We start from the raw sequence: 11,653 nt of genomic DNA on the forward strand, positions 1-11,653 counted from the left end.
ATTCTAAGGGAGAAGGATTGTTAGCATTTGACCTGCATGTCAGTTATAGACTCTGGAAATTAACAATGGGAAGTCCACGCATGAAGACTTCCGGTTGCAGCCAAATCTGCTCAGACAAAACCCGTGACAGAGTTTATTTACATTTCCACAAACAGGCCTGAAAACAGGCATTCTATTTGAGAAGCTCAAAGGAGGTAAATAAACTGAAAGAAGTAGAAAAAGAAGCCAATAAAGATCAAAAGCAGAAGCTGATGAAATAAATCGAAAATGAATTGACTTGATAAATAAAACTGCCTTTTTTTAATGACCAATAAACCTTACACACTGCTGGCTTGTCTGGCAATAAAAAGGAGATCATGCAAGTCACAATGTTGGGAATGAGGACAACTTGGGGGAGGGTTGTTTTTTGTTTTTGTTTTTAATTTCAAGAATGCTATGCATTGCACTAGTTACATCATGGAACAAATTGAAAATGTCAAAAATCTGTTTTCCCTAAATACACTCATATTGGAAGATGTTATGGAAGCCCTTCTAGTAACCTTCAAGGAACAAACATTTCCTGTGTTATCAAAGCTCCAGGGGATGGAAGATTCCAGAAACTCCCCGCAGGCTGGTCCTGCGATGCTTAGTGAAAGCCTGGCTGCAAATGCTAACAGCATACAAACAGGAAACTGTAAAGTGGCCCCATGTATGAAGAGTGAAAATCCTGAACAAAACGTTAGCAAAATAAGTAAGATTTACTTCTGGAATTCACACAGGAATAATTCACAATTAGGAAATCTACTAATTTCATGCATTATATTTATAAATTAAAGGATGGAGGCAGGACGCGGAGGCTCATGCCTGTAATCCCAGCACTTTGGGAGGCCAAGGCGAGCAGATTACCTGAGGTCAGGAATTCAAGACCAGCCTGCCCAACATGGTGAAACCCTGTCTTTACTAACAATACAAAAAATTAGCCAGGTGTGGTGGCAGGTGCCTGTAATCCCAGCTACTCGGTAGGTTGAGGCAGGAGAACTGTTTGAGCCCGGGAGACAGAGGTTGCAGTGAGCCAAGATTGTGCCACTGCACTCCAGCCTGGCCAACAAAAAAAGGCTTCCTGGGTGGGTGCCAAATGGGTATTTAATAAAACTCATCATCCATCCCAAAGTAGGATAGAAGGAAAGTTCTAAGTATTTATCAGAAACTAACAAGAAAATGTGATCCAGTGGAAAGACTAGACTTAAAATCAGGAATGAGATGAGGTGGCCTGCTAGCATAGCAGTTACCCCAGACTGTTTTGGAGGCTCCAGCAACACAAAGAAAATAAGAGAAAGAAATGAGGTATGGATCTGGGAATGAAATACTGAAATTCTCAACCTCTACTAATGAAAAAAAAAAGTCAGTAGAAACAGTAAGAAATCAATAAAGTAGCTGGATACCAGCTCTATAGTTTTCTTCTACACCAGTAATATAGTTAGGAATTACAATTTTTTTTTTTTTTTTTTTTTTGAGACGGAGTCTCGCTCTGTTGCCCAGGCTGGAGTGCAGTGGCCGGATCTCAGCTCACTGCAAGCTCCACCTCCCGGGTTCACACCATTCTCCTGCCTCAGCCTCCCAAGTAGCTGGGACTACAGGCACCTGCCACCTCGCCCGGCTAGTTTTTTGTATTTTTTTTTTTAGTAGAGATGGGGTTTCACCGTGTAGGCCAGGATGGTCTCGATCTCCTGACTGCGTGATCCACCCGTCTCGGCCTCCCAAAGTGCTGGGATTACAGGCGTGAGCCACCGTGCCCGGCCAGGAATTACAATTTTTAAAAAAGCTCATTCATAATAGCTATAACAACTTTAAAATAAGTCCAGGAATAAGTCCAACAAGGAATAAGTGAGCCTATCTGAAGAAAAACAAGAAATTTTATGAAAGGTCATAAAACAGATTTAAATAAATGGAGTGCCCACGTTACCAGCCGGAAAGATGCGTGATATAAAAACGCCATTTCCGGCTGGGCGCGGTGGCTCAAGCCTGTAATCCCAGCACTTTGGGAGGCCGAGACGGGTGGATCACGAGGTCAGGAGATCGAGACCATCCTGGCCTACACGGTGAAACCCCGTCTCTACTAAAAAAATACAAAAATAAAAAAACTAGCCGGGCAAGATGGCAGGCGCCTGTAGTCCTAGCTACTTGGGAGGCTGAGGCAGGAGAATGGCGTGAACCCGGGAGGCGGAGCTTGCAGTGAGCCGAGATTGCGCCACTGCACTCCAGCCTGGGCGACAGAGCGAGACTCCGTCTCAAAAAAACAACAAAAACAAAAACAAAAACGCCATTTCCCTCCAAATTAGCAATAAATCCATTGCAATTCCCGTTACCATCCATGGTGAGATGGTTTGGGTGAACCTAAATTTATTCAACATAATTATTTACTTATTTTGGAAAAGTAATGATTCAAAATGCAAGAGCTAGCTCTACAACGAAAAGGAAATTTTCCTCTCTTTGCCCCTTCTCCCACCCAGCCGCCAGGGCCCTCCACAGAGGCAACGTAGATTCTCGTGGATTCTTTTCGCTTTTGTTTTTTTCAAGACAGCATCTTGCTCTGTCGCCCAGGCTGGAGTGCAATGGCGCAGTAGCCTCGAACTCCCAGCCTTAAGTGATCCTCACACCTCAGCTTCCCAAGTAGCTAGGACTATGCACGCGCAACCAGGTCTGGCTAATTCTCTCTCTCTCTCTCTCTCTATATATATATATATATACACACACACACACACATATGTATATAGAGAGAGACCAGCCTGCATATATATGTGTGTGTGTGTGTGTATATATATATATAGAGAGAGAGAGACAGGGTCTTACTGTGTTGCCCAGGTTGGTCTGGAATTCCTGGGCTAAAAAAAAAAAAAAAAAATAGCAAGTCCTCAAAGAGAATTTAAAGGAAATTCACTTTGAAATTTAGCTACTGCAAACTATATTAATGCACAGGTTGCGTTTTTGTTTTTTTTTTTTTTTGAGACAGAGTCTCACTTTGTCACCCAGGCTGTAGTGCAGTGGCGTGATCCTCCCGCCTCAGCCTCCTGAGTAGCTGGGATGACAGACATGCACCACCATGCCCTGTTAATTTTTGTAATTTGAATAGAGACAGGATTTCACCATGTTGGCTAGGTTGGTTTTGAACTCCTGGCCTCAAGTGATTCGCCCACCTCAGCCTCTCAAAGTGCTGGGGTTACAGGTATGAACCCCCACGCCCAGCCAAAATGGTTTTGCAAGTTTAAGCTGTATCCTTTGAGCACACCTGGCTCCAGGATGATATGCATCCAGCAGTTTTTTGCCCTGTAATACAGTTTTCTGTTTGGATCCAGCCGCTGAAAAGGAGTGCTCTGTGTGGTGAGTCAACAAGTACTGACCCACGTGTAGCTCCCTCAATAAATTGGTACTGTAGCATTAGAAATCCATCTCATGCAAGTTTTGTTAAAGGAATCAGTTCTTCAGGCCTTGGCCTCCTCTGAGAGCACTGGCTGTCACTTAATGGGACGGAAGGTGCTGCCTTTTCCAGCCTCGTCCTCTCTGCCCTGCACTGCTGCCTGGCGGTGTCAGTGCAGGGGCGTCTGTGGAGCTCAGCCTGCCCTGGATGCGATGGTCTCCTCCCGGGGGACTTAAGACTCCACCTAAGGTTGCCAGCCTTTCAGTGGTAAGAAATCTATCCAATCAACCTGAAGCCTTACCACCTGGCACCACTTCACTGTCTCTTTAGACTACCGGGAGGATCTCTGAGACTTGGTGGGGAATGGAACAGCTTGTTGCAATTTGTGGATGTAGATTCCGTATATTTTTGTCTCTTCCACGAGACTGTAAACTCTTTGCTGACAAAGTCTGGGTCTTGATAGTTTAAAAGCAGTTTCCCACTCTTACCCAAAAATGGCAGGAAGGGTGCCCAGGGCAGCTGTTCCCCGCCGCCTCCTAGGTCTCTGCATGGGGGACGCTGGGACAGCCTCCCCACGCTCTCTCTCTCTCTTTCTCTCTCTCTCTCTCTCTCTGCCACCACCCCCCCCCCCCCACCCGCAGTGGCAGCTCTGCAGACTGAGATGGAGAACTTGGCCCTGCATCTCTTCTACATGCAGAACATTGACCAGGACATGCGGGACGACATCCGTGTGATGAAGCAAGTGGTGAAGAAGGCCGAGACGGAGAGGATCCGGGCAGAAATCGAGAAGAAAAAGCAGGTATTCTGCAAACTCGACACACCTTGAATGATCACCAGACCGTGGAGCTTCAGAAAGGGGCTCAGCTTTGTCTCCTGCGTGAAGGCTCCCGGCCGGAGGGGTGGTGACCGGCCTGGGTGGCCTCGACTTGTATCAAGGGTTGGTGGAGAACAGGCCCTCAGCCACGGACACCTCCTGACGGGGCTGCTTCTCATCCTGTTTCCCAGGACCTGTATGTGGACCAGCTCACCACTCGAGCCCAGCAGCTGGAAGAAGACATCGCCCTGTTTGAGGCTCAGTACTTGGCCCAAGCTGAGGACACCCGGATTTTAAGGAAAGCAGTGAGTGAGGTAAGAGCAGTCCCAGCCGCTCTCGGTGTGTGACCCACCAGTGAGTGCTCATGCACGGGGTGCTGGTGGGTCTACTAGACTGCACCTGCCCGTCTGCTGGATGAGTGACCGCAGCCGACTTACATCTCCTTCAGCATCTGCCAACATCGGGCCCTCCCCATGGCAGGGCCACAGTAGATGCCGACAGGTGGATGGCCCAGAGTCCCATTCCTTCCCTGGCTAGTGGATGACAGAATGCCTCGCAGGGTTCAGGCACTCTAGTCTCTTCATGACCGCCAAGGCCAGCTTGCTGGGGGGATGACTGGCAAGTTCCTTAGCCTGCAGGGACCTCTTCCAGGGAGGACTGAAGTCTTTCTAACAGTTCCCCCCACGGTGGGCAGCCGGCCTTCCGGGTAGCGCCTACATCTCTGCACCATGTGGAGCAGAGAATGGAGGGGACAAAGTGGGTGGAAGCTGCTCCCGCTCAGCCCCCGATTCAGGTCTGTAGTGGCAGCACCAGAAACCAAAGTTACTGCAACTTAAAAAAAAATATGTGAGTCACCATCTGCATTCACAAGTACGGAATGACACAGAGGAAACAATTAACTTTTTGTTTGTTTGTTTGTTTTCTGGGACAGAGTCTCACTCTGTCACCCAGGCTGGAGTGCAGGGGTGCAATCTCAGGTCACTGCAACCTCCGCCTCCCGGGTTCAAGCAATTCTTCTGCTTCAGCCTCCAGAGTGACTGGGACTACAGGCACCCACCTCCACGCCTGGCTAATTTTTGTATTTTTAGTAGAAACAAGGTTTTGCCATATTGGCCAGGCTGGTCTCAAACTCCTGACCTCAGGTGATCCACCCACCTCAGCCTCCCAAAGAGCTGGGATTATAGGCATGAGCCACCGCGCCCAGCCGATGAAAGAGACGAAGAGGACTTGAAGGAACGGATGAGCACTGTGGGGTCCCAGGGTAAAGGGAGGGCCCAGGGCTAGGCGTTACTCATCACTGGTGTCTCCAGCTGCAAATGCAATTAAAGTAGAGCACGTCCCCATCAGAATCCCAGGAACAAACAATCCCTCAATTAACCAAACAATTCTGGAGTTCTGTCTGAAAAATAAATTAGGAAGGCCAGCCAAGAGTGGTTTTGGAAGAGAAGATTCAAACGGGGCAAGCAACCATCCCACTCTGTTCAGGACCGAGGGGTCCCCAAGACGAGGGACTTTCCACGCTAAGCCCAGGGGGTCCTGGACACAGCAGGATGTCAGCTCACCCCACCAAACATTGAAGTATACAGTAAAGCTCTGGCCAGGCGAGGTGGTGCACACCTGTAATCCCAGAACTTGGGGAGGCTGAGGCAGGAGGATGGCTTGAGCCCAGAAGTTCGAGACCAGACTGGGCGACATGGTGAGATCCTGTCTCTACAAAAATAAAATAAAATAATAATAAAACATTAGCCCACCAGGGTGGTGTGCACTTGTGGTCCCAGCTACTCAGGAGGCTGAGGCAGGAGGATCACTTGAGCCTGGGAGGTCAAAGCTACAGTGAACTATGATCATACCACTGCATTCCAGCCTGGGCTAAGGAGCAAGACCCTGTCTAAAATAAAACAAAACCATAAAGTTCTAGAGGCTAAAATAATGTGTTACAAGATAGACAGGCAAAACATTGACGCCTATGAGAGCCCCAAAGCAAACCGGAGTTTGTATAAAAACCTAGTAGATTATAAATTACCAGAGAGTCAACGAATTATGCATCCAATGATGTCGGGACATTTGGTTAATCATTTGGGAAAAAATTAAATCTTTTCCTCATACCAGACACTAAAATAAATTCCAGAAGGAATCAAGTATTTAAATGGGGGAAAACGTGCCAGACGAAAACAAATGAAAATATTTATATAATCCTGGGCTGGGGAGGCCTTTCGAAGCATAACACCGAAAGCAGGAACCTTAAAGGAAAAGACCAGGAAGGGCCGGGCACAGTGGCCTGCACCTGTAATTCCAGCACTGTGGGAGGCCGAGGTGGGCAGATCACCTGAGGTCAGGAGTTTAAGACCAGCCTGGCCTAATGGCAAAACCCCATCTCTACTGAAAATACAAAAATTAGCTGGGCGTGGTGGTACGCGCCTATAATCCCAGCTACTTGGGAGGCTGAGACAGGAGAATCACTTGAACCCAGGAGGCAGAGGTTGCAGTGAGCTGAGATCATGCCATTGCATTTCAGCCTGGGTGACAGAGCCAGAATCCATCTCAAAAAAACAAAACAAAACAAAACAAAAGACTAGGAGGGCAATCACACCCTCAATAAAACCTTTGTAGATTAAGGATCGCACAAACCAGATGAAGGTGGGGAGACAGGCAGGAGAAGACAACTCACAGCCTTTAGTAAATCCAGGGATGTGAAGAGATGCTGAAAGCCAAGGAGACGCGCCTGTGTGCTTCCACACCCTAGAGGCAGGTGGGCTACGTGGTTCCTTTTGCACCTGCCGCCCTCTCCTCCATGCAACTCCCCCAGGAAAGGGAGCCGCCCGCACTTCGTTCATTTCTCATTTCCAGCACCCGGAACAGTGTGGGGGCAACAGCAGGCCCCCCGTTCACCGAGTGAAGTCACAAGTAACCAAAGGACAGGGAGTCACCTACGGAGTTGGCAAAGATAAAGAGAGATGAGCCCTCCCTGCTGTTGACCATGAAAATACAGATTGGCCTTTATCTTTATCAAGATCTTTATCCAGGGCAATATGGTCATATGCAGCCACTCCCTCCCTAACCCTAACCCTAACCCTAACCCTAACCCTAACCCCAACCCCGCACCCTGCCATTGCTTAGACTCCATTCCAAGGAACCTAGCAAAGATGTACGCAGATACCATTTTTGTATGTTAAAAGCAGTAAAGCCACCTGAAGTCCCAGCTACTCAGGAGGCTGAAGCAGGAGGATCACTTGTGCCCAGGAGGTCAGGGCTGCAGTGAGCTAAGATTACACCACCGCACTCCAGCCTGGGCGACAGAGCGAAACCCCTGTCTCCAAATAAATAAATACGATGAATAGAGACTCATGCGGGAGATGGTGCGCATCACCGTGTTCTGTGTCGTCGGAAAGAAAGACCCCAGGAAGAGGACGTTAGTGAAGCCCATTTTCATACGCCTGCGCATCAGAATACACCCCGCCGAAAAGAGCTCTACTGACATGGAAACCTGCCTCAATATTAATTTCTTACGTTCATTTTTTAGAGACAAAGTCTCACTCTGTCACCCAGGCTGGAGTGCACTGGGGCCATCACTGTAGCCTCAAACTTCTGGGTCCAAGCAATCCTTCCACCTCAGCCTCTCAAGTAGGTAGGACTACAGGCACATGGCGCCACATCCTGCTAATTTTTTTTTTATTATTATTCTTTTTGTAGAGACGGAGTTTCTTTTTGTTGCCCAGACTGGTTGGGAACTCCTGGCCTCAAGCAATCCCGCCGCCTCAACCTCCCAAAGTGCTGGGATTATGGGCAGCACTGGCACAACACACCTGCATCTGGCACAATACATTAATTTTTAATATGGCTGGGCATGGTGGCTCACGCCTGTAATCCCAGTACTCTGGGAGACCGAGGTGGGCGGATCACCTAAGGGTCAGGAGTTCGAGACCAGCCTGGCCAACATGGTGAAACCCCGTCTCTACTAAAAATATGAAAATTAGCCGGGCGTGGTGGTGCGCGCCTATAGTCGCAGCTATTCGGGAGGCTGAGACAGAAGAATTGCTTGAACTCAGAGGCGGAAATTGCAGTGAGCCAAGATCGTGCCATTGCCCTCCAACCTGAGTGACGAGAGTCTCAAAAAAAAAAAAAAATGTAATAGGAGCTTATGAAACAATATATAGAATTTGATTTCACACACACAATCACGGGGTGAGAAGCTGGAAATGGTTATCTCTAAGTGGTAGGATTACTGGCATTTTCATTTTCTTTTTGCTTATTTGCACATTCTATTCACATTGGCTGAACACTTGCCTTTGTGAAAAACTGAGGTCTAAAGGCACAGGTGACAGAGCCCAGCAGCCATCTTTCCATCTTTATGCCTTGACCTGCACCTCAGTCAACCAGGCCACGGCCAGCAGCCTTGGGGACACCATGGGGAGGCCCCACACAGGCTCGGTTTAAGGTGCATCCTGGCTAGATTTGGGTGCCCACCTGCTGCCTGGACCGGCTCCCACTGCCCAATGGCACGGAGCAGCCTCGTTCGTGAATAACTTACCCCGGTACAAAACTGTGACCCAGCAGTCCCACAACTGGGCATTTATCCAAAGGAAAGGGAGTCCATGCATCCAAGAGACACCTGCACCCCATGGTCAGGCTGGTCTCAGACCCCTGACCTCAGGTGATCTGTCCGCCTCAGCCTCCCTAAGTGCTGGGATTACAGGCATGAGCCGCCGCACCCGGCCTAGTTAACAAGAATTTGTTGTACATTTTCAGATAGTTAGAAGAGAGGATTTTGAATGTTTCCAACTCAAAGAAATAACAATTGCTAGAGGTGACTGATATGCTAATCACCCTGATTCAAGCAGTACACAAGTGGCGAGATATCACTCGGTACCCCAGAGAGAGACAGCTGTACCATGTCAGCTACAATGGAAGGAAATACTACAGACAAAAGGGAAGTCAGTCCCTGGATGTACACAATGTCCCTTCCTAGGCTGCTCAATAATCCTAAGTAAGTGTCTGTGAGAGGAAAAACCAGTCCCCCTCATCGTGGTGTACTTAATTCACACCATTTTAGGTTATATCGTAATGAATAGATGGTTCAGAAACCCTCACAGCCAAGTGTGGTATCTCCAGGGCGATGGTCTCGCTCATGCCTGGCGCGGCCCTCGGCTCCCCTGTGATGTTCTAACGCACTGTGGCTTCAGTCAGTGTCTACCAAGCTGGTCTGGGTATCACAGCGTGCAGGCACTTCTGGGACTTGGCGTTCTGCAGGATGCCCCAGTTGGCTGACTCGGGCCGCCAGCTTGCTAAAGTCACAATGCTTTGCATTAGGGGATGACTCATCAAGAATCCCAAACAGCACTCAAAATAAGACCACGATCCAGGCCGGATCCATGCTGGGCATGCAGGCCTCAACTCACTTGACCCGACAGCCCCGGAACGTAGGTGCCACTCTTGTACCTATATCATAGCTGGGGACACTGAGGCACAGCAGGTGAGATTCAGCCCAGGCAGCTGTACCAGCCTTAACCTCTATGCCCCGAGCATAAAGAAACTCCCCTTGCCCTTGGAGTAAATTCCTGAACCACCCACCTCGTTTTCAAGCCCCTCCCCTACATGGGCCCAAGCCCTTACTGCAGTTGGCCCCTCACCGCCCCCCACGATGCCCCTAGACTTCCAGCCTCCGCTCAGCCTGCCTGACCTACCCACCCCTGACTGTCTGGTTGTGCCTCCTCATTCCCAGTCTAGGCAGCCCTGCTTCTCCTGGCCGGACGAGAGCATCCAGGCCTGGTCATTCTTGAGACAAACACCTCCTTCCATCGTGGGCTCCCTACAGGAAGTGGTGCTGGGCCCGTCCCATCCTGTAGGACCTCAGCCCGAATCAGTGACACCACCAACCCCACAATGGTGTTTCACGGATGCTGGCCAGGATCCCCCTCCTCTTCTCCCTCCTCCCCTCCCTCCTCCCTCTCCCCTCTCCCCTCCTTCATCTTCCCCCTCCTCCCTCTCCCTCTTTCATTTTCCCCCTCCTCCCTCTCCTCCCTCCTCCCTCCTCCCTCTCCTCCCTCCTCCCTCTCCTCCCTCCTCCCTCCTTCATTTTCCCCCTCCTCCCTCCCCCTGCTCATTCCCAAGCACTGAGCACCACAGGCCCTGAGCAAAGGCTCAAAGCAGGTGCAGGTTATCCTGAAAGCTACATTCAGGCTCATGTTTACCCCTCTGCGGATGCATGATTAAGGAAAGCACAGGTGATAGAAGGAAAAGAGGAAGATTTGGGAATGTGAGGCTCTGGTGTTCTTGGGCTTTGCTGGCAAATGAAATGACACAGCCGTTCCTGCCCTCTCCCCTGTTGGCTGCAGGCCTGCACAGAGATCGATGCCATCAGCATGGAGAAGAGGCGCATCCTGCAGCAGTGGGCCACCAGCCTGGTGGGCATGAAGCACCGTGACGAGGCACACAGGGCAGTGCTGGAGGCACTCAGGTACTGCAGGGCCACAGGCGGCGAGGACACGCGGGAACCCCAGGGGTCCGTGGCAGGCCTGCCCCACGCCCCTCCTTCTGGGTGTACCGGATCTCTGGGACAGAGGGTGCACCTGGAGCCCCGGGTCCAGGCTTCCATCCAGAAAGCTCCCTCATTGTTTGATAAGATTTCAGCGATTCTTAAATCCTTTCCAACACTGCGGCACTGGGAGGAGCAAGGCTTTTCTGCTCAGATTTCCTGGCAGGATTAAGTAGAAACACAGAGAGCAGGCTAAAGAGAAAGGTCTCTTTGGGAGGTAAAGGTGTCCCTTTGATTTGCAGTATCACCACCTGAGTGCGGAAACCCCATCCCCTCCGATTGCTCTGCCTGAGGGCTGCATTCCAACGGAAATTCTGTTTTAATCTCCGAAGGAAGGGGAGGAAGAGGCCTTCTCCAGGCACCCCGTCACTTCTGGGGATGGATGCGTGGCTCGGGGCGGGGCGTTGGAGACACAAGTGCTGCCTTCATTCCTAAAACCACCCGGGGTGACCAGGTGTCGGGACCCAGAAAGCAAACGCTGGGCACTGTGGTGGCACGTGGCTCACCCACTGACTTTAACCTCACCTCCACCTTTCGTAGTCTCCACCCCTGTGTCTAGCACAGAGCCTGGCATACAGCAAGCGCTCAAGAAAGGCTGGACCAAGGAATGAGGGACAGGCTGGTCCCACAGCACCCGCAGCCAGGCGGCCCGCAGCAGTCACACAACCAGGAGATGCGTTTCCTTTTGGGTCCTGTGACTAAAGAAACAAAATGAAACGGTTTTGTTTTTAAAAGTTTTAGACCAAAACATTTTCAAATGAATAATGCTGGATTAAACATACTCATTTCCGGCCGAGCGCAGTGTCTCACGCCTGTCATCCCAGCACTTTAGGAGGCCGAGGCAGGTGGATCACGAGGTCAGGAGATCGAGACCATCCTGGCTAACACGGTGAAACGCCGTCTCTACTAAAAA

At 50.0% G+C, this 11,653-nt stretch overlaps 1 protein-coding gene across 1 annotated transcript in view; it reads left to right on the forward strand.

Moving 5' to 3' along the window:
- The window catches only part of CCDC40 (coiled-coil domain containing 40), a 71,559-nt gene that overhangs the window by 16,504 nt on the left and 43,402 nt on the right, over positions 1-11,653 (forward strand). Inside the window, exons 8-10 of the mRNA XM_023212097.3 lie at positions 4,036-4,193; positions 4,400-4,522; positions 10,541-10,662. Coding sequence (XP_023067865.2) covers positions 4,036-4,193; positions 4,400-4,522; positions 10,541-10,662 — 403 coding nt within the window. The remainder of the gene's footprint in view (positions 1-4,035; positions 4,194-4,399; positions 4,523-10,540; positions 10,663-11,653) is intronic.

This window comes from Piliocolobus tephrosceles, chromosome 16 (genome assembly GCF_002776525.5).
Source record: "Piliocolobus tephrosceles isolate RC106 chromosome 16, ASM277652v3, whole genome shotgun sequence".
NCBI classification, from domain to species: domain Eukaryota; kingdom Metazoa; phylum Chordata; class Mammalia; order Primates; family Cercopithecidae; genus Piliocolobus; species Piliocolobus tephrosceles.